General features: G+C 55.9%; 2 protein-coding genes across 5 annotated transcripts in view; one reads left to right on the top strand and one right to left on the bottom strand.

Moving 5' to 3' along the window:
* The first annotated feature begins 1282 nt into the window (after positions 1-1282).
* On the top strand, positions 1283-17830 carry KIF7 (kinesin family member 7). 4 transcript variants are annotated; one of them, XM_045296479.1, is made up of 19 exons: positions 1283-1330; positions 3679-4034; positions 6849-7049; positions 7350-7743; positions 7942-8446; positions 8873-8989; positions 9662-9889; positions 10550-10674; positions 11033-11148; positions 11293-11445; positions 12474-12676; positions 13260-13457; positions 13721-13846; positions 13947-14120; positions 14968-15183; positions 15781-15987; positions 16494-16692; positions 16762-16911; positions 17093-17830. In XM_045296479.1, the coding sequence occupies exons 2-19, from the start codon at positions 3707-3709 to the stop codon at positions 17416-17418; spliced, it is 3966 nt and encodes a 1321-aa protein (XP_045152414.1). In that variant the 5' UTR covers positions 1283-1330; positions 3679-3706; the 3' UTR covers positions 17419-17830. The 4 variants fall into 4 exon arrangements, with proteins under 4 accessions (XP_045152414.1, XP_045152413.1, XP_045152412.1 ...); XM_045296478.1 differs by having other exon boundaries at positions 13944-14120; XM_045296477.1 differs by having other exon boundaries at positions 16494-16911.
* Positions 17812-19484, bottom strand: part of TICRR (TOPBP1 interacting checkpoint and replication regulator) — a 51463-nt gene continuing 49790 nt past the window's right edge. The window contains exon 22 of the mRNA XM_045296480.1: positions 17812-18923. Within this exon, the coding sequence (XP_045152415.1) occupies positions 18811-18923 (113 nt within the window). The 3' untranslated portion in view covers positions 17812-18810. The remainder of the gene's footprint in view (positions 18924-19484) is intronic.

Here is a 19484-nt window from a genome sequence, read left to right as displayed (position 1 = left end):
TTCCTCTTTGTTACGTTCCCCTTGATCCTGCCCTACCAGGTCTCCCACACCCACCTCCCCACCGTTTTCAGATTTTAATGATGTTTTATGCATGGTGTTCCCAGTGCAAACCCTCCATCAGAGATTTCTCAGATGAGGACTCCATTTCCTTAAGCTTGGGTGTGCACAGCCCCCATCATGTCCCCTGTCTCACCAGGGGCCAAGCTTCCCTGGGCAACGACTTACATGCAACTCAATTTTTAAAATGTTCAAATGTGAGAATATGCATGTCTTTTTAACCTGGGAAGATGGACATTTCCTCTTTGTTTTTGACTGAGGATGGGGCTGGTACTCCAAAGTCCAAATTCCCTGCTGTCCAAAACAAAACAAAACAAAAACTCCAAGAAAACCAGACTCACTGCCATCCAGTGAAGTCGAACTCATAGTGAGGCTGTAGGGCAGGGTAGAACTCTCACTCACTGACTGTAGCTATGGACTCACAGTGACCCTATAGGGCAGGGTGGAACTGCCCGTGAGTTTTATGTAACTTTTTACAGGGGTAGAAAGTTCCACCTTTCTCCAGCAGAGCTAGTGGTGGTTTTGAACTGCCAACCATGAGGAATCACAGCCCAACTGGTAACCACACCAGCAGGGCTCGAGTGGAAACAAGCGATGGAAGAAGTGGGGATTCTGAACTGGGCACAGGGGTTGTCTGGTGTCCTCTCTGGAGAGGTGACTTCTAGAAGACAATGAGATGCGTCTGTGGGACTTGCTCCATTTCCAGGCATGCTCTGTGCAGTTCTGCCGCTCTGTGGCTACAGTGTGGGCATAGAAGCCATGGTGTTAGTTGCCATGGAGTTGATTCAAGCTCGTGACCCAATCAATGTATTCAGAGTCGAACGGCTCCATAGGGTCATTAAGGCTGGCTGTGACCTTTCAGAGGTATAGATCCACAAGTTTGTTTTTCAAGGGGCCCCTGGGTGAGTTCACGAGAAGCTAGCTGTGGCATTTCCCCCCCTTTGGGCCGCACAGGTATTCCCTGTATCAGTCATGGTGACCAATAAGTCTGCATGACAGGCAGCCGCTCTGCAGGAGAACCCGCCGAGAAGCCAGGCAGCGCGGCGGAAAAAGTGGACGTGTAGCCCCGCCCACTAGGCCCCGCCCCGTCTGCGGGCCCCGCCCCGTGTGCGGGCCGGCTCGTGCCTCCTCCTTCACTAGCCCCGGGGGCGGAGTTGAGGGTGAGGGGCGGGATGTTTTGGGGGCGGGGGTCCAGATGACGGCATCGCAGCGCGCCGTGCTGGGGCTCCGAGGCAGACTGCTTGGCCCCGGGACTGCGCTCGTAGCAGAGCAGGTGGGTGCTGTCCAGGATCGGGTGGAGGGCGAAGACCCGCTGGGATTGGGGGAGGCGCGCGCCTGACCCCTACGTGTGCAGCCGGGGGCCGGGGGCGCCGGGAGAGCTCTGAGCATGAACGGATAGCACCCCCCGCCCCGCCCCTAGTGTCCACTGGCCTTCGTAGGGCCCGCCCTGGACTAGCGGCGCCCCTTCCAAAGTAGGAGGGCTGAGGCCGGGGCCCCGGGCCTGGTCTGAATGAGCGAGCGTGCGGCTGCCAGGCCGGGCCGCCCGCCCGCGTTTGTAATCACTTCTCCAAAACTTTTCTTGCCGTCGGTGCGTGGAACACAGCAGTGACGTGAAATGGAAAAGGATTCTGGAAGCTAGTGAAACCCGGTGGGAGTGCCCAAAGGCCGAGGTACCTCCAGGCCCCAGGGCTGGACACCCTGCAGGGATTGAACGAACGCTTGAAAGGATGCGTGAACTTGGGCTGAAGTAAAAACAGTAAAAACAATATAATAAAGTGCTGTGGGCCTGGGGGAGGATGGGATGGACCTTTGGATAAAGATTCTTAACTCTTTGCTGGGCAACTTCTAAGTGTAGGACCTTGTGCTGGGTGCTGGGTGTATAATACAAAGGGCACAAAGAAGGCCCCTGTCCTGGGCTCCCAGTCTCCTTGGTGGGGCAAGATTAACAGGTAACCATAGAGGTCAGTGGCCTAGGGGGGTGAGGTGGGTGTGAGCGAAGAGCAGAGTGGCGGGAAGTGGAGCTTCTCCCTGAGATCCTTACAGGAGGGTATGCCCAACCCATTCCCTCAGGGATGAGGCCCCTTTAATCACATAGATAGACAGGGGAAGACAGACATGGGGTGATAGGAAAAAGTGAGGTGACAGGGTCAGCAGGTTTTGAATCCCATGGGTACTTAGCGTTGGGATGGGATGATCTTACTGGTGTTTTTTTGAAAGATGCCCCTGGTTGTAGGGAGGGGCCATGGAGGTTGAGACTGGAGAGAAACTGGTAAAAGCTGGTCACCCTGTTTTGTTGGCCCTACCAAAGCTCCTGGGCATTTCAATAGGCTGTGAGAAGTAGTAGACTTGATATTTAGAGGCTGGACTGGGCAGGACTTGGTGGTAGGAAGAGGAACCCTGGGGCCTGGGTGAGTTATGCATTGATCTGCTGTCAGGGGAGCCAGTCCCTAACAAATAATCACAGGCCCAGCAGGCGCAATTGTACAGCGATAATATGTAAAGATTAAAGTCATAGAGAATAATAGAGATAGGAGAGAATAAAATGAAGAAATCAGACACATTTCATGGTAGCATGCTCACCTTAGCTCTGCTTGGTGGTCCACCTGGGGATGTGGAGAGTGGGAGGGGGAAGGTGGACAGGGGGAGAGGGAAGAGGGCCAGAGGAGAGAGGAACCAGGGACTGGAGGAGAGAGAGCTTTATCTCTAACCAAAGCTTATCTATCCTTTGGGGATGTGCAGGCCCCCTAATTACAGGTAAAGACATACGTCATAGGAAGGGGTTGTGCTATAGGTAATACAGTAATAAGAGGGGGAGATGTAAGGGTATACACGCAATAGGAAGGGGAGGGATTGGGGGTACACATGTGACAAGATGGGTGGATCTTAGATTCAGGATGGCAGCCTAACTTTGGATGTCATTGAGCAGGTTTGACCAATTCTCTGGCTCTCCATGGAACGATTACTATCCTTATCAGCAGGGTTTGAACCCCACCTACAGTGGACCAGACAGTGGTCTGATGGCTGAATGCCTTCAGGGAGAATATCTCTAAGCCTCTGACCTCCCACCATGTGCTGGCAAATAGCCTGTAAGGTTTGGCATATCTTTGGGGGAGACAAAGCTGGGGAAAGTCTTTTTATATCCCACAATCTGCTACCCTGAAGGCCAGTAGTTTGAAAACCAACAGCCACTGGGAGGAAGAAAGATGGGCATTCTATTCCCGTGAAGAGTTACAGTCTCGGAAACCTATAGGGGCAGTTCTGCCCTATCCTATAGGGTCCCTTTGAGTCAGCATCGACTTGATGGCAGTGGTGGATGTGGTAAAGCAAAGGAAGAGACTATGGGAAATCTGGCGGGGTGTTAGCTAAAGGACTTCCTTGGAGGTAAGGCCTTATTTAGCTGCGATAGCACCAGGAACCTCTGTGTCCACAGTGTGTTGCCCACAGCACCCAGGCACTAGACTGTGTGTGTGAGATGTTCTGAACTTTGATCACTGTCCTCTGCCACCATCATCCACTCCCACCCCTTCAGGACCTTCAGGACCTGGCTCCAGGTCACCTTTGGGGCTAGTCCAGCATCAGAGTTCAGGTGCTAATGGCAGAGATCTCTTCTTCTCTCTGCAGGGCCTGAAGCAACCCTCCACCTCTGCAAATGGGGCTGGAGGCCCAGAGACCGCCAGGGGTGGAGGAGGCCCCAGTGAGAGTGGCGCTTCGAGTCCGACCCCTGCTGCCCAAGGAACTGCTGCACGGGCACCAGAGCTGCCTTCATGTGGAGCCGGGATGCAGCCGAGTCACCCTGGGCCGCAATCGCCAGTTTGGTTTCAGTGTTGTGCTGGCTGAGGACACCAGCCAGGAGGCTGTGTACCAGACCTGCGTGCAGCCCCTCCTCAAGGCCTTCTTTGAGGGCTTCAATGCCACTGTCTTTGCCTATGGCCAGACGGGCTCCGGGAAGACGTATACCATGGGGGAGGCCAGTGTGGGTGAGTGACCCTCCCAAATTTCTGACCCTGCCCTCTTGTCCCCATATGCTATTGAAGGTGGGGGGTGGGGCTGGAGGAGGGGAAGCAGGGGGTATATGCAGAGATCTGCAGCCCAAGTGGCATCGGTCATGTGGGCTGGGCAGGGCAGGAATCAACCTTTGGTGCCTCAATGGAAATAAAAGGGTGTCGGAGGTGAGGGGCCCCCTCAGAGCTGGGCCACACTGCTGATTCCAGGAGCCAGCCAGAGGTTGGCATGTTTGGAGGTCTCCGGATGGCTGTGAAAGATCAGGAACTTGTGTTCTAGTTGGACAGTTGGAAATGGCAACTGTTTTGGGGGAGGTGTCCTGGAGTTATTGAAGGAACTCCTCCCTCTTAAGCAACATGAACTACTTTCTCTTAGGTTATACGTGTTTATGGTAGAAAATTAGGAGACTTCAGAAAAGCCCATGCACCAAACAAATCCTACTTGAATCAGCCTTTCAAAGCTGACTCTGTTAGCTTTTGGTTCTTTGTGAACATCAATAGACTTTTCAGAAATGGGATTATATTGAACTTCGTCTTTTGTATCCTGATATAGTTCCATTTCTCTGTATCATGAGATATCCTTCAGTCTAATTTTTCAGCCACTGCCTAGCATCCCACTGTGAATATAAAGTCCCTTTTTTCCACCAGGGGCTTTGTGGCATCTTAGAATGGCCTTTTTTTTTTTTTTTCCCCTCTTTGGGATACTTAAAAAAAAAAAACACCTTTAATTGGGAGCTCTTACAGTTAATATTACATTCCTTAGTTCCATTAGATCGAGCATAATTGTACAATTGCTGCCATCATCATTTTCAATACATTTTCTTTTCTTTTTGAACTCCTTAGCAGCTCCCATTTATCCCCTCCCTTCCCCACCCTACCACTCCCCTTATCCCTCAATATATTATGTTATTATTATTTTAGGGGGTATAACTTCCACCATCCATTTATCCAATCACCTAAAATTCTGATGTCTGTTCCCTTTGAGTAGGGTTATATAGTCATCATTGCTATCAGTTCCTGCTCTACTCCCCTCCCCCTCATCTTTGTTCCTGTATCCTCAGGGAGTTATTACTCCCCTTACTGTTTCTGAGGGGTTTACCTATCTTGAATTTCATGCATTGAAAGATCTTGATTGCACCAATGTATAAACGCAGGTCTAGCAAGATTCGTATGCTAAAACTAAGGCCATAACAATAGGAGGAGGACATTTTTTTTTTAGGAGGAGGAAATTTTAAGGAACTAGAGGATAGTTGAGAGTTTCATCAGTCTGCCCCCTGAATATATCGACCCTTTTGTATGGCCCTTCTGCAAGGGACTGTCCCATTATTTTACAGGTGGGCTTTACCTTGCCTCTGTTTCTTCATGTCATTTTGATCACTTGTTTTTGAACTTCTGATACCTATTTCCCATCAACACCTCATGATCACACACGCTGGCATGCTTCTTCCATGTTGGCTTTGTTACTTCCCTACTTGATGGTTGCTTGTTTAGCTTCAAGCCTTTAAGACTCCAGGTGCTGTATCTTTTAGTAACCAGCCGCTTTCTTCACCACATTTGCTTATGCACCCATTTTGTCTTCAGGAAGATGAGTATCATACATTGCCACATTATTAGAACAAACCATTCTTGTACTGAGGTAGGATTTAAGTAGAGGCCCAAAGTCTGCTTACTTATTGTATTTACTTATATAGACATACATAGACAAATACACCTATCTTTATATAGTTATATCTTTACATATATACATATCTATATTTACGTATATACATAATTTTTACTCCCGGTTGTTTCCTCTTTCTTTTCTCCTGCCTCACTATCATGTTTGCCCATCGTTCATCTCTCAGTAATTCCTCTTGGGTGCATCTCACTTGATCAGACACACCAGGGACACTACACCTCCTCGCCATCAGAGATGTAGGTTCCTTGCTATTCCCCTGTCCCTAACGTATTTACTCACCATTCCCTTTCCCCCATCTCACAACCCCCTCACCACTACCCTCCCCTCCCCAACCTTTAGTCCCGTTGTTGTCTCCTTGAGATTGCTTGTCCTGTCTATCTTATATAGATAGACATAATCCTAGATATAATCCTTCTTTAAAGGTTTTTAGGTACCCCAGTGGTGGTGTGGGCTAGCATTCGGCTGCTAACCGCAAAGTTGGCAGTTCAAAGCCAGCAGCTGCTCTGTTAGAAATCTAAGGCATGAGACTATAGGCTCCCATAAAGCTTCATGCTCTCAGAGAACTTAAGGAGCAGTCTCTTCTGTCCCTTTCAGGGTCGCTGTGAGCTGAACTCCACGTGATGGTGGTGTGTTTGTTTGTTTTCGGTAACGGAGTATAGTCGATGGGACCTGATCTCTGTTGGGGATGTAGTGTGGAGGGGGTGCTTGCATCACCAAAGGGGTGCTTTGAACCATTAGAAAACCCAAACTCTCACTGCCATTGAGCCGATTACTACTCATAGTGCCCTGTAGGACAGGGTAGAACTGACCCTGTAGGTTCCTGAGACAAACTTTACAGGAGCAGAAAATTGCCTCTCTTCTCCAGGGAGGCTCTGGTGACCCAAACTGCCGACTCTGTGGCTAGCAGTCGGACACAAAGCCCGTTACACCATCACCCAATTCTGAAATGCCACTAGTCCTGCCTGGCCTGGCCCCTGACCACCTGAGCATGGCCTGGCCCAGTCTGCCCAGCCCACAGTGGCTTTGGCGGCTACCTTGCCCACCTCAGGGTCCCAGCCTCTAGCCTTGGCCAGCTGCAGCCAAGGTAGCAGGCCCCTGTGGTGTCCCCCCAGCCTCCCTCCATGAGGATGAGCAGGGCGTCATCCCGAGGGCCATGGCCGAGGCCTTCAAGCTGATGGACGAGAACGACCTGCTGGACTGCCTGGTGCATGTGTCCTACCTGGAAGTGTACAAGGAGGAGTTCCGAGACCTGCTTGAGGTGGGCACTGCCAGCCGTGACATCCAGCTGCGGGAAGATGACCGAGGCAATGTTGGTAGGACCCTGCTCTTCCTCTTCTAGTAGGGTTCGAGAAGGGCACCTGGCACGGGGAAGCCTCACCTCTGCTAGGGGATGTACCTGTGTGGGAGGGGCACCTCTCCTGTATGCACAAGTTCAGTAATACTTCAGCTCCCAGAGTGAGTGGAATTGTGGTGGGCATGGGGGGACACGAGCCAGGATAGGAAGGGTGCTCTGTGCATGGAGTGGGGGTGGGGGGACCTGGGCCAGGAAGAGCAAGTAAAGGGCCTTGTGAGGTAGCCACTGCCCTGGGCCTCACAGTTGGCTGTGCCCACAGTGCTCTGTGGGGTGAAGGAGGTGGACGTGGAGGGCCTGGACGAGGTGCTCAGCCTCCTGGAGATGGGCAATGCGGCACGGCACACCGGGGCCACGCACCTGAACCGCCTCTCCAGCCGCTCCCACACCATCTTCACTGTAACCCTGGAGCAGCGGGGGCGGGTCCCCATGTGCCTGCCCTGCCCCGCCGCGAGCCAGCTGCTTGTCTCCAAGTTCCACTTTGTGGACCTGGCGGGCTCCGAGAGGGTCCTCAAGACCGGCAGCACTGGCGAGCGGCTCAAAGAGAGCATCCAGATCAACAGCAGCCTCCTGGCGCTGGGCAACGTCATCAGCGCCCTGGGCGACCCTCAGCGCCGCAGCAGCCACATCCCTTATCGGGATTCCAAGATCACCCGGTGAGTCATCCATTTCTGCCCTGGCTCTTACCTGGCCGCTGGGAGTGGGGGCGTCAAGCCTCCTAGCAAGGGGTGGGGCGCCCGCTGACTTACGGCCCCGCTGGCTCAGTGTCCGAGGCCACGAGGTCTTTGCACAGAAAACAGCTGGGTTTGGCTGGGCCTGGGCGTCCCTGACACACCTCGCCTCCGCACCCTCAGAATCCTCAAAGATTCCCTCGGGGGCAATGCCAAGACGGTGATGATTGCCTGCGTCAGCCCCTCCTCATCTGACTTCGATGAGACCCTCAACACCCTGAACTATGCTAGCCGGGCCCAGAACATCTGTAACCGCGCCACCATCAACTGGCGGCCCGAGGCAGAGCGGGCGCTGGAGGAGGCAGGGGCCGGGGTTCGAGGGCCGCCGCGGCACCGCTCAGAGACGCGCATCATCCACCGAGGCCGGCGCGCCCCGGGCACGGCCGCTGCCGCACGCCAGGACGCCGAGTGCGCGCGCTGCCGGGCCCGCGCCGATGCCGCCTGCAGCCTCCTGCGCCAGCTGCAGTCCGAGCCCGGCCTGTCCGGCGTGGCTGTGCGCAAGGTGCGCGACTGGCTGTGCGAGGTCCAGCGCGGGCGCAGCGCCCTGAGCTCCGCCTCTGGGCCGGACAGTGGCATCGAGAGCTCCTCCGCCGAGGACCAGGCTGCGCAGGGCCCACGAAGGCGACAGGTGGACCCCAGTCCCTGAGCCCTGGACAGGAGGGGAGGAAGGGCCGGGATGGAGAGGGTTTTTAAACAGCCCGTTCTGCCCATTAGCAGAACTCCTTCAGAACTCAAGTCACTTCTCCTGATGACTTGTCACATGTTTCTTAGCCTCAGTTGGCCCCAGGTCCTGCCTCTGTGAGGTGGGTCACCTGCTCACCTGGGGGTTCTGTGAATGCAGTGGGAACCCAGCATGCTGGTGAAGATTTAGCCCATTCTAAAGCACTGGGGACATTAGCAATGGAAATACGATTCATTAGCTTAGGCTTGCAGAGGAGACTCCGGCCAGGTGGGGGGCTGCCGGCCTCATTGCAGGCAGGGCAGTCCGGTGTGCCAGGGAGAGGCAGGCCTGCCAGGTCAGCTCTGCCCTGAAACTGCTCTCCCTGCCCCCTAGGAGGCGGAGGGGGGCCAGCAGCTTCAGACACTGCAGAGCCAGGTGGCCCAGCTGGAGGAGGAGAACCGAGACTTCCTGGCGGCCCTGGAGGATGCCATGGAGCAGTACAAACTGCAGGTGGGATGCCTGGGGCTGCTGACACCTGCAGGAGCCTGTGAGGGGGAGGGGGTCAGCTCAGCGGGCAGGGTGGGCGCACTGCAGGTGCAAAAGCGTGGGGGTGATGAACGGGGTGGTGGTGGTGGATGGGCGTCCAGGCAGCAGTGTTGCTGGGTGGTCACGAGTATGCTGGACAATAGGAATGTAAGGGCAGTAAGACGGGACATAGCCAGGCCCCGCCTCTTGGTCCTTAGTGACCAGAAAGTCGGCTTTGGCGCCCTCTGGTGGTGATTATCGGCAGTGGTTGGATGACTGGGAGGGTTGGGGATGGGCGGGGTAGTGAGACTGGTCCCTGTGGCCTAGAGGTGACCAGAATGGAGGACATTATGGCTTCCTCATCCCTGGCCTGTATCCCAGCGTTATTTGGGCTTAGCCTAACCCGTCACACTGGCTAGGTGGCCTTGGGGTGTCCAGTTTCACTTCCACATCTGTAAAATGGGTATGCAGGTTATTCTCCTTCCCGGCACATAAGCCTAGTGTGTGAGTTTTAGCCCAGGAAAGGCGAGGCAGCCCCAGACCTGTTCTTCAGTCTCCCCCATCTCTGCCTGTTGGTAGGCACTCTTGGCCCTTCCACCCTCATATCCCCGTCTCCCACATCCACACCCCATCTCAGCGCCCCTCTGTGCGTTGCAGAGTGACCGTCTGCGTGAGCAGCAGGAGGAGATGGCGGAGCTGCGGCTGCGGCTGGAACTGGTGCGGCCCAGCTTTGGGGCCCCGGGGCTTCTGTGGGGCCTGTCTCCGAGGTCTCTTGTGCTCCGGCCTCACACAGCCCCCCTGGGGGCTGCCCATACCCACCTGCTGGGCATGGTGCCCCCTGCTTGCCTTTCTGGAGAGGACCTTGGTTCTGCACAGTGGGGAGAGGTAAGCTGGGCCTGGGGCCAGGTGTGAGATGAGATGCTCTGGCAGGTGCCCCTGGCAGAAGGGCTGGGAGGCCTCTCATAGGGCTCAGGTGCTATTGGGTAGTGGGTCCCTGGGATGGTTTCTGGCAGTGAGTGGAAAGTTTGCACACCTCCAGAGATGGAGAGCTCACCCCTCCAAGGTCATGCCCTGTCTTTGGATGGCTCTTCACACCTTCACTGTTCTGAGCTGTAGTCTGTCTCCTGCTCTGTCTGCTTTGACCACACGGGCTTTGGGGCAACCTCCGCTCCCTGCCTGGAGGCTCTGGGCCTCCATTTTAAAAGCCCACAGGGCTGAGGTGGGAGGACTTGGGTCTGCAGAGGCCTGTAAAGAGTGGAGTAAAGGCATGCAGCCCCGCTTCCAGAAGGACATTGCTGCTTGTGGGGATGCTGATGTGAGAGAAGCCTTGGGGATAGACAACATGCGTTAAACATGGAAAGGGTGATTGTCACCTGCTGTGATTGTCACCTGCGGAGGGCGGGATGTGGAAGGGCTTCCCAGAGGTCAGAGATGTAGAAGGCAGGCGGAGATGCGGGGAGGCTGTGCGAGGCAGGTACACCGCAGCTCAAAGCTGGCTGATGAGGAGGAGGCATCCGTTGTGAAACTCTATCATTCCTCTGGCAGCTGACAGGTGACAGTGAGGCCAGTGCTGGCTTGCTTGTGGAGGCAGACAGGCTGGGAAGCGGCTCTTCGACTACATCGGAGGAGCAGGGCGGGGAGCCTCCAAGGCGGAGCTTACAGCTGCGCAGGTGAGAGGGAGCCCTGCCTGAGCCTGCTGAGCATGGGGCCTGGGTGGGTTGAGACCCGAAACCCACCCACTACCTTGGTTTCTAACAGCTGGAGCTTTCACACCTGCTGGCCAGGTGCAAGAGCGGGTGGGGCTGTGGGCTCTGAGCCAAGCTGAGGACTCCCTGGGGTGGGTGATTGCAGGGTGGCCCTCACTTGCCAGGCACTTCCTAGGCTGAGAGTTTGGTGAGATTTGCCTCGGGTGGCATGTGACCCTAGGATGTGGGTGAAACAGTGACCTTTCTCCATTCTAGTCTGGGAGGTGACTTAAGGTGGGACAGAGAATGGGGAGTAGTAGGCAGCCCTGCTTCCACCTTCCAGAAATGGAATCAGTGGCTGGAACCCGAAGGTAGGAGCCCACCTGAGGAGTGCGCCAGACAGGAAAGGCCCAGAGCTTCCACTTGAAGAGCTGGGTGTAGCGCTCCCGGCGCCCAGAGGTGAGCTGGATGCCGTGTGGTGAGGGGCCCCTTCCCCTCACTATGGTCCTGGGCTGACAACCCTCTTAACCCTCTTGCCTTCACCCCCACTGTCACCAAGGCCCCCACCCCCACCCCCACCCCTGATCAGTCTGCCTGTTGCAGTGGTTGGAGGCAGCAAGGCCTCCGCTCGGCACCGCCTGGCCCCCGCTGCCATGGCCTCCGAGTGGCGGCTGGCCCAGGCCCAGCAGAAGATACGGGAACTGGCCATCAACATCCGACGGAAGGAGGAGCTCATCGCAGAGCTGGTCCGCACAGGTTAGCGGTGGCCCCTCTCCCCAGCTGTCACTATTAAGTTTCTAGAAGGCGCTGCTCCCTGAAAGGTCAGATTCGAACCCACCAGCATCTCTGCAGGAGAAAGCGGTGACCATTTGCATTTGTAAAGATCGAAACTGTGGAAACCATGGGGCAGTGCTACTCTGTCTTACATGGTCTGTGAGTCAGAACTAACGCTATGGCAGTGGGTTGGCAGTGTGGTGGTAAAGAGCAGGGGTTCTGGAGCTAGCCGATTCCAGCTGGGTGACCTTCAACATGGAGCACAACTCCTCTTCATAGGATTGCTGGGAGGGGGAAGAGTTCATCCAGGTTAAGTGCTTAGGGTAGTTCTCCGGAAAGCACTGCCTAGATTTTGCGGCATTTGTCTCATCTCACCATTTTTATCTTTGCAAATCCCAGGTGTATCAGATAATCTTATCCCCACGCCTCTCTGTATGTCTCTTTATGAAATGTGTCCTTTTCCACCCAAATTTAATGCCACCAGCCTGCCTGTCATTTCTTGAACGTCAGCTAATGAACACATATCCTGGCTTGTTCCACAGTGTCCGTTTCCGGCTGGTTTGCGTGAACCGGGCTGCAAACCGTTCCACACAGTAAATGTGCTGTCTGGTCTCCAGAGTCCCCTTGTCTCACCAGTTCAGCCCTGTAGAAGACTCCGAGTGTTCTGGGCCTTTCTCTTTACTTTCTCATGGGGTCAGGCAATTTGTTCCTCTTTCCCGCTCTCGTGCTTCCTGTGGAAATGGAGGTTAATTCCAGAAGCTTTCTTAGAAGCAGGTTCCAGTTATGGGTTTTCATGTGTGTTAGGCAAATAGACAACTGGCTCCCTGGGCCACTGCTGAGGTCGAGGCTAATGTCCAGCGAGCTGACTTCCAGGGAGATGTGCAGCAGTCACACACTGGAGGTGCACACACCTACACGGGTGCCCTGGTGACCGGGCTGCAAGATCTCTTGGTGATGCACAGGGTGCTCTGGTGGAGGGGTGGCCTGTGGTAAGGTGGCTCAACTTGCAGGGAAGGCAGCCCAGGCCCTGAACCGCCAGCACAGCCAGCGCATCCGGGAGCTGGAGCAGGAGGCCGAGCGAGTGCGGGCTGAGCTGAGTGAAGGCCAGCGGCAGCTGCGGGAGCTGGAGGACAGGGAGCCCCAGGACGCCGGCGAGCGCTCCCGGCTCCAGGAGTGTCGAAAGAAGGTGGCTGCAGCCCAGAGCCAGGTGCAGGTCAGTGTGTGGGTCCTGACACCCTCCAGTTCTCCTGGTCAGGCTGGCTCAGCTTCAGGCTCCGCAGAGGAGACAAGTGGAGGGGTATGTTGGGAGTGGGCACCTGAAGGAAACCTACCCTATAGTATATAGCAGGGGCTTCAAAATGTTTGTGGGAAATTTCCATCTCTTTATATTAAGCTATCCTTCCTTTCACCCCTTACCACCCATCCTTCTGTCTGTCATGGACTCAGCTGTCTGTCCATCATGGGCTGCCTGGGTTAGAATCCCGGCCCCACTTATTGGCCATCCTCGGTCACGCTTCCTAGCTGCTCCATGCTTCAGCTTTCTAATCTGTGGACAGGGGCAATAACAATCATACCGAGCCCTGGCAAGCCTCTTAGGATTATTCAGTCCACACAAAACCCCTGAAGCAGTGCCCGGGGCATAGGAAACACCCTAGAAACGGTTGGCTACTGGTATTGTTATGGTCCCTCAGTCACCTGCCTGGTTCCTCATCTGTCTGCCCCTCGATCCATTAATCCCCCCTGGTGGAGCACCAGGCCCCTGGAGTCTCAGGGGAGGTGGCATTGGTCCGTCCCAGGTGCTGAAGGAGAAGAAGCAGGCGACGGAGCGACTGGTGTCACTGTCTGCCCAGAGTGAGAAGCGGCTGCAGGAGCTGGAGAGGAACGTGCAGCTCATGCGGCAGCAGCAGGGCCAGCTGCAGCGACGGCTGCGCGAGGAGACCGAGCAGAAGCGCCGCCTGGAGACTGAGATGCACAAGCGGCAGCACCGGGTCAAGGTGGGGCCCATAGCTGCGAGGAGTCCGCCCGGGACGCCCTGGCACCCACCACCGCCTTTTGAACTTCGGAAAAGCAGGCCACTTAGCCTCTCGGAGTTTGCCTTTTCTTCTGAAAGTGAAGAGTCAGAACACACAGAGTAGAGAGAACTGGGTGAAATGTCAGAGAGGGTCTGGCACCTTGTGTCGGAGGCTGGGGAGCTCTTTGCCAGGCTGTGGGGAGGGGGAGCAGGCAGGGCTCTGATGAGGTGCTGCTCCTGCCCCAGGAGCTGGAACTGAAGCAGGAGCAGCAGCAAAAGATCCTGAAGATCAAGACGGAGGAGATCGCGGCGTTCCAGAGGAAGCGACGCAGCGGCAGCAACGGCTCCGTGATCAGCCTGGAGCAGCAGCAGGTGGGACTTGGGCTGAGGGCCAAGCTCCCCTGGTGGGCGCAGCCTCTTCCCATTGGACCTTGGATGAAGGCTCAGCTGCCTCCCCTCCGCCCCTCAGAAGATCGAGGAGCAGAAGAAGTGGCTGGACCTGGAGATGGAGAAGGTGCTGCAGCAGCGCCGCGCACTGGAGGAGCTGGGGGAGGAGCTGCACAAGCGCGAGGCCATCCTGGGCAAGAAGGAGGCCCTGCTGCAGGAGAAGACAGGCCTGGAGAGCAAGCGCCTGCGGTCCAGCCAGGTGAGCTTGCTGGGAGCGGAGTTCCTGCCTGCTGAGGTCTAGGGAGGGGAGTCTCCTCCAGGTGCAGCTCTGTCCTTCTGGTCTCTGGATCCTCGGGGAGCTCAGAGCTGCCGTGTACGGTGATGATGTGTGGGCAGCAGAACCTCCAAGTTCCCTTCCCACAACCACCTACTCAGGGCCTGTGCAGGCAGAACCTGGAACAGCAGGTACAGAAAGGTGGTGTGGCCAACCAGAAAGAGCCTGGCTGGTGATAGAGGCAGGCGGGCCTGGGGTTGAAACCCGACACACACTCCCTTTTTAATAAGAAGCCAGATGGGAAGGCCAGTTTCCTCTGGTCAGTGGAATCTTACATTGCCAGAGTGGATGTCAGACGCAAACCCACTGTTCCAGTGACAGGTGCTTGTCCTGGAGGCCTGGAGCACAACGCTCAGGAACCCCACCTGGCCCTCGTGGGCACGTGCTGCCAAGTCCAGGCAGCTTCATGCTGCAGCGGGGTCATTCATATGGCCCTTGACCTCACTCTGCACAGCAGGCTCCCAGGACTGCCGATGCCCATAGCTAGCCACTTGGCCCTCTGCCTTGGCTCAGGAATGACTTGTCCATGTCCTCCCGGCCATCTCTAGGGCCCTTGCTCTAATGACCTCGCCTCAGCAGTCATCAGGCCCCAAGTTTCTGCATAATTGAAAGCCAGACCCCTCCCCGAGCAGCATGCCACATCAGGGGGCCACTTCTCCGCGCCTGGTTGTTGGTGTGGGCAGAAGCCCACGTCTTCCTTGACCACTACAACAGGGCTGTTTTGTCATCTTTGTGGCGCTACTACTGCTCATTTGTGCTGGCGCTGGCCCAGGCCCTCAGTGAAGACATCGTGCGAGTGTCCAGCCGGCTTGAACACGTGGAGAAGGAGCTCTCTGAGAAGAATGGGCAGCTGCGGCAGGGCAGCGCCCACAGCCAGCAGCAGATCCGCAGGGAGATTGACAACCTGCGCCAGGAGAAGGACCTCTTGCTGAAGCAGCGCCTGGAGATTGACGGCAAGCTGAGGCAGGGCAGCCTGCTGTCGCCTGAGGTACGCCATTGCCCTCCCATCTGCCCAGCAAGCAGTGTTTTGCTTGGCCCACTGGTCGAGGTTCTGCCGCACGCCAGGCCTGGTTGCCACTGCATTGGCCCCTGCCCCACCTTAGCCCCATGTCTGTAAAGCAAAGGAGTTACTCCTGGCCGACCTTTCAGTTCCTTCCCAGCTGGAATGTGGGCTCGTTCTCATGACATCTCACCCAGCTCAACCCCCGCACAGGACTATGTCCTGACTATGCTTCATGTACCTGGTGGTGGCCCATGTAAATGTGTTTCCACACTCCCCTCAGCAGCTCTCAGGATCCCGTGGTGCACATCTCCTCTGCCGGGCCTGCTCTGGGCCTCCTGCGTGCACATCCCTGCAGCCCCCAGTGGTGCCTGGCTCTCTCCCTCACGGGCAGCGAGCAGAACTTGTTCCGGCCATGGAGGGTAGAGAACCTTTCTCTGGATGTACTGACGCCTCAGGATGAGGGGATACAAAGGCACTTTGTAGCCACGTGTTGACCAGTGCGGGTGCCTAGGCCTTCTTATTGAGTGGGTGTTCCGAGGTGGCAGGAACCTTGTACCTCGCCCACACCCCCCTTTCCTGTAGGAGGAGCGGACGCTGTTCCAGCTGGACGAGGCCATTGAGGCCCTGGATGCTGCCATTGAGTACAAGAACGAGGCCATCACCTGCCGCCAGCGGGTGCTGCGGGCCTCAGCCTCTTTGCTGTCCCAGTGTGAGATGAACCTCATGGCCAAGCTCAGCTACCTCTCCTCCTCGGAGACCAGGGCGCTCCTCTGCAAGTACTTTGACAAGGTGAGGCCCCTGCCCAGGAACGCATGCGGGAGAGCCCTGTTGGCAGCTCCAGCCAGTGCCCCTTGTCCTCCCACTCTGGAAACAGGCCTCCTGGGCTGCCTCAGTCTCTTCTTCAGAACCTATTTTTCGTGATGAACCTGAAACGCCACGTCTTGGCCCTTTATGGGGGCAGGGGCTGACCGATGTGCGCATGCTTTCAGTTGTTAGGATGGTGGGGCCTGTGGGTGACCTGTAGCTGCAGGCATCCTGGCCGCGCAGTCCAGCCCAGCGCGTGCTGAGGCTGAGGCAACCCTGTCCCCGAGCTCCAGGCTCTGGCCAGCTCAGTCGTTTGTGGCTGGGTTTAAGGCAGGCATGGTAAATCAGTTTCAGGTCCAGAGCCAACTCTGATTACTTAGGACTTATCACTAGAAGGCGGCGCCTGAGGCCCAGCAGGAAGGGCAGACTGTGAGGGCTGCTCAGTGGAGGCGCTGGTGGCTGGGCCTGAGTCTGGTCTGGCCTTGGCGCAGGTAGTGACACTCCGAGAGGAGCAGCACCAGCAGCAGGTCGCCTTCTCGGAGCTGGAGATGCAGCTGGAGGAGCAGCAGCGGCTGGTCTACTGGCTGGAGGCGGCCCTGGAGCGGCAGCGCCTGGAGATGGACCGGCAGCTGACGCTGCAGCAGAAGGAGCATGAGCAGAACGTGCAGCTGCTCCTGCAGCAGAGCCGAGGTGAGGCCCTGCTCACCCCACCTGCCCAGCCCAGGTCTGCAGCCCTTGCCATTGCTCTTTCCCCTCTAGACCACCTCGGGGAAGGGCTCGCGGACAGCAGGAGGCAGTATGAGACCAGGATTCAAGCGCTGGAGAAGGAACTGGGTCGCCATGTGAGGATCAACCAGGAGCTAAAACAGAAGCTTGGCGGTTTGAATGCTGCCCCTGGTCAGAGCAAGGGTAATGGGTCATTTTTACCTGGTGTTACTGAGCTGGACAGTTCTCGGCCCTGCGCTGGGGGAAAGCATAGAGGCTAGCCTCATTCGGCTCTTACTGGGTCATTCACCGGTGGCTTGTGGTGCTGGGGCACTGGGAAGGTGTTGGTGCCTTTATGACTGACAAGGTTTCATGTTGGTGGCAGGTGGTGAGAAGACCCTAAGCCTGGAGAACCGACCATTCTCTGGAAATGACGAGGAGCCTCACCCAGCCCCAGAGCATCCCTGGCAGCCCCCCCTCACTGAGGGCCCCCCCCGCACCCTGGTCCGAGCTCCACTGCCGGCGACATGGAGGCGCTCGAGCTTGTGCACCAATGAGCAAGGATGCTCTGAGGAGCTGAGGCAGCGGGAGACGACTGAGACCCTTGGGGGGTGGGGACTGCCTGGGGCTGAGGGACCCCTGCCCAAGCCCCGGTGGGAGCTGCGGAGAGCCAGCTCTGGGATGATTGATGTCAGGAAAAAACCCCTGTAGGCGTTGGGGCAGACAGCACTTAGAGGGGGAGTCTGGTCCTGCTGGGAGCTACTCCTGCCACCATGTTGCTTTTAGGACAGTCCTTCCCTCACACCCTGGTCTCCTTTATGTGAATGGGAGTCAACCAATTAGAACTAGACTCAGTTAAAAAAGAACCTACAGCAAATTGCCTACCAGCACCTGGTGGCCACTGTGGCTGTTCCTCAAGGGCCAGCCCAGTTACAAGTGGAGTCCATGTCCACATAGCCACAGGGTGCACCAAACACTCCAAATTGGTCAGTGGCCACAGGTTTGTGGTTTAAAGGGCCATCTATGCATATGTGTACATACATACATATGGGGAGCTTGGATACTTCACACATTCTTAAAAGATTTTTTACAAAGTCATTTTATAATAAACTGTCTAAAGGAAGGAACAGGAGTTTTACTTTGAGGTTGATTTATAATAGTACAAGCCCAGAAAAACCAAAACAATATAGTACAAGTCATCTTGGGGTGGCGTGGCATCTGGGACAACAGCCTCAAAAGCTTTCGAGAGAGTAAGATAGTTTTGAATTTCCCACCCTGCTAGCCAAGTGCCTAGCCAAGACTGACCATCACACTGGTCTGGGGCACTCTGGGCCTGTTAACATCCTCCACTGACTCAGGTTGACTCTAGGAACCATCAGAGCTGGACCGTGGCCTTAAATGGGAACATCAGACAATTCAGCCAGAGGCGAGTTTACAGAGGGGATGCAAAAGTCCACGCAGTCACCTCCCACACAGTTGGAGGTTCACATTCTTGTTTGTACCATTTACCGAGCACTCCCTGTGCCACAGCAGTGGTGAGGGCACCACCCAGGTAGGGTATTGTCTCCCATTTCACAAGCAAGGGAGGCATACAGCAGTCCTCTGACTTGGTCCCAGTGGGAGTGGGGGACTCCCAGTGGTAGTCCCTGCTGGGTTTCCTGACCTCCCAGGCTGCCTGTGACTTTAAGCACCAGCCACAATGCTCACTCTCTCCTTCAACCTTCCTACTGAGGGGCAGCCCTAGGGAGGATGGATTCCAGGAGGGGTATAAACACTTTGGCCCCGTAGCTGGACTCTGATAAAAGACAACAAAACAAACCCAGCAGTGGGCGAGGGCGGGGCCTGGCTGGCGGCCCTGCACCTTTGGCCTGTTCTCAATGTGGCCAAACAGACCCGCTGGCTCTGCTTTAGTGCAGCAGGACCCGAGCTTTCATGTGGAGCAGGAAGGCCTGGGTTGGATGAACCGCCATTGTGGGCACAGCGCTAAGAACTCCTTTATGGTCTCAGTGTCCTATTTCTGACAATCCAGGGACATGGCTGCTCCCAGCACCCACTCGGTAGTGTTTCTATAATTACAAGTCCGACGACCTAGTTCTGGGCTAACTAGCTAATCAGCTTCTTCCGCGTGTATGTTCTGCTGATGGGGCGTCTCCTGGAGAACGCACGGCTGAAGGGAGATTCTTCAGCATTGGAGGCAAATCCATCCAGATCCTCATCTGGAAAGAGGCAGAAATTTAGGATTCAGAAAGTAATGGAAGGCAGCACAAAAGAAAATGGGCTTAAACTGCAAGAGGGTCACCCTAGGGGTGGGCTTGCTGCTACTGCCCCCTCCAAGTTACCCATGTCTTACCACCCACCACCCTTTATGCCGAAGCACCCAGCTACGTGTGATTCACCTCCTGGCCCCGGAGGAAGAAGTGTTGAAAACAGTCATTTCACCTCCTACCACACCTTTTTTCTCCCTCAGTTCTATAGCAGGAAACCCCTCAAATCAGTGCCCTTGAACAAGCTAGATGTTTTCACTCCATGGGAAGGAGGGCACCCTAAAGCCTGAATACACCAGAAAACATGGGCATAAAGCCACTACTGGGAAATGCTGCCCAACGTGCCCCTCAGCACTGCTGTGCCTCCAAACCCTTTCAGATTCTAATCATCAAACTAGCAATAGCAATGCACTCTACCACGTCTGTTTCCTGGAGCAGCACCTTTCAGTACGAGTTTGAGTGGGTTTCTATGGAGATGCACAGTTCGACTGGAGGGTCTCTGGGAAGGGCACA

This window comes from Echinops telfairi, unplaced genomic scaffold (assembly GCF_000313985.2).
Source record: "Echinops telfairi isolate 266 unplaced genomic scaffold, ASM31398v2 ScPeMD7_7409;HRSCAF=8447, whole genome shotgun sequence".
Classification (NCBI taxonomy): domain Eukaryota; kingdom Metazoa; phylum Chordata; class Mammalia; order Afrosoricida; family Tenrecidae; genus Echinops; species Echinops telfairi.
Note: the sequence above shows the minus strand (reverse complement) of the source record. Positions and strands in the feature narration are given on the sequence as shown.

Bases quoted from the DNA above. Each gene is read 5' to 3' on its own strand.
- KIF7 (XM_045296476.1), top strand. From the start codon at position 3,707: ATGGGGCTGGAGGCCCAGAGACCGCCAGGGGTGGAGGAGGCCCCAGTG. The intron at 12,677-13,259 runs GTCAGTGTGTGG...GGTCCGTCCCAG, and splicing joins CAGCCCAGAGCCAGGTGCAG to GTGCTGAAGGAGAAGAAGCA. The intron at 16,912-17,092 runs GTAATGGGTCAT...TGTTGGTGGCAG, and splicing joins TGCCCCTGGTCAGAGCAAGG to GTGGTGAGAAGACCCTAAGC.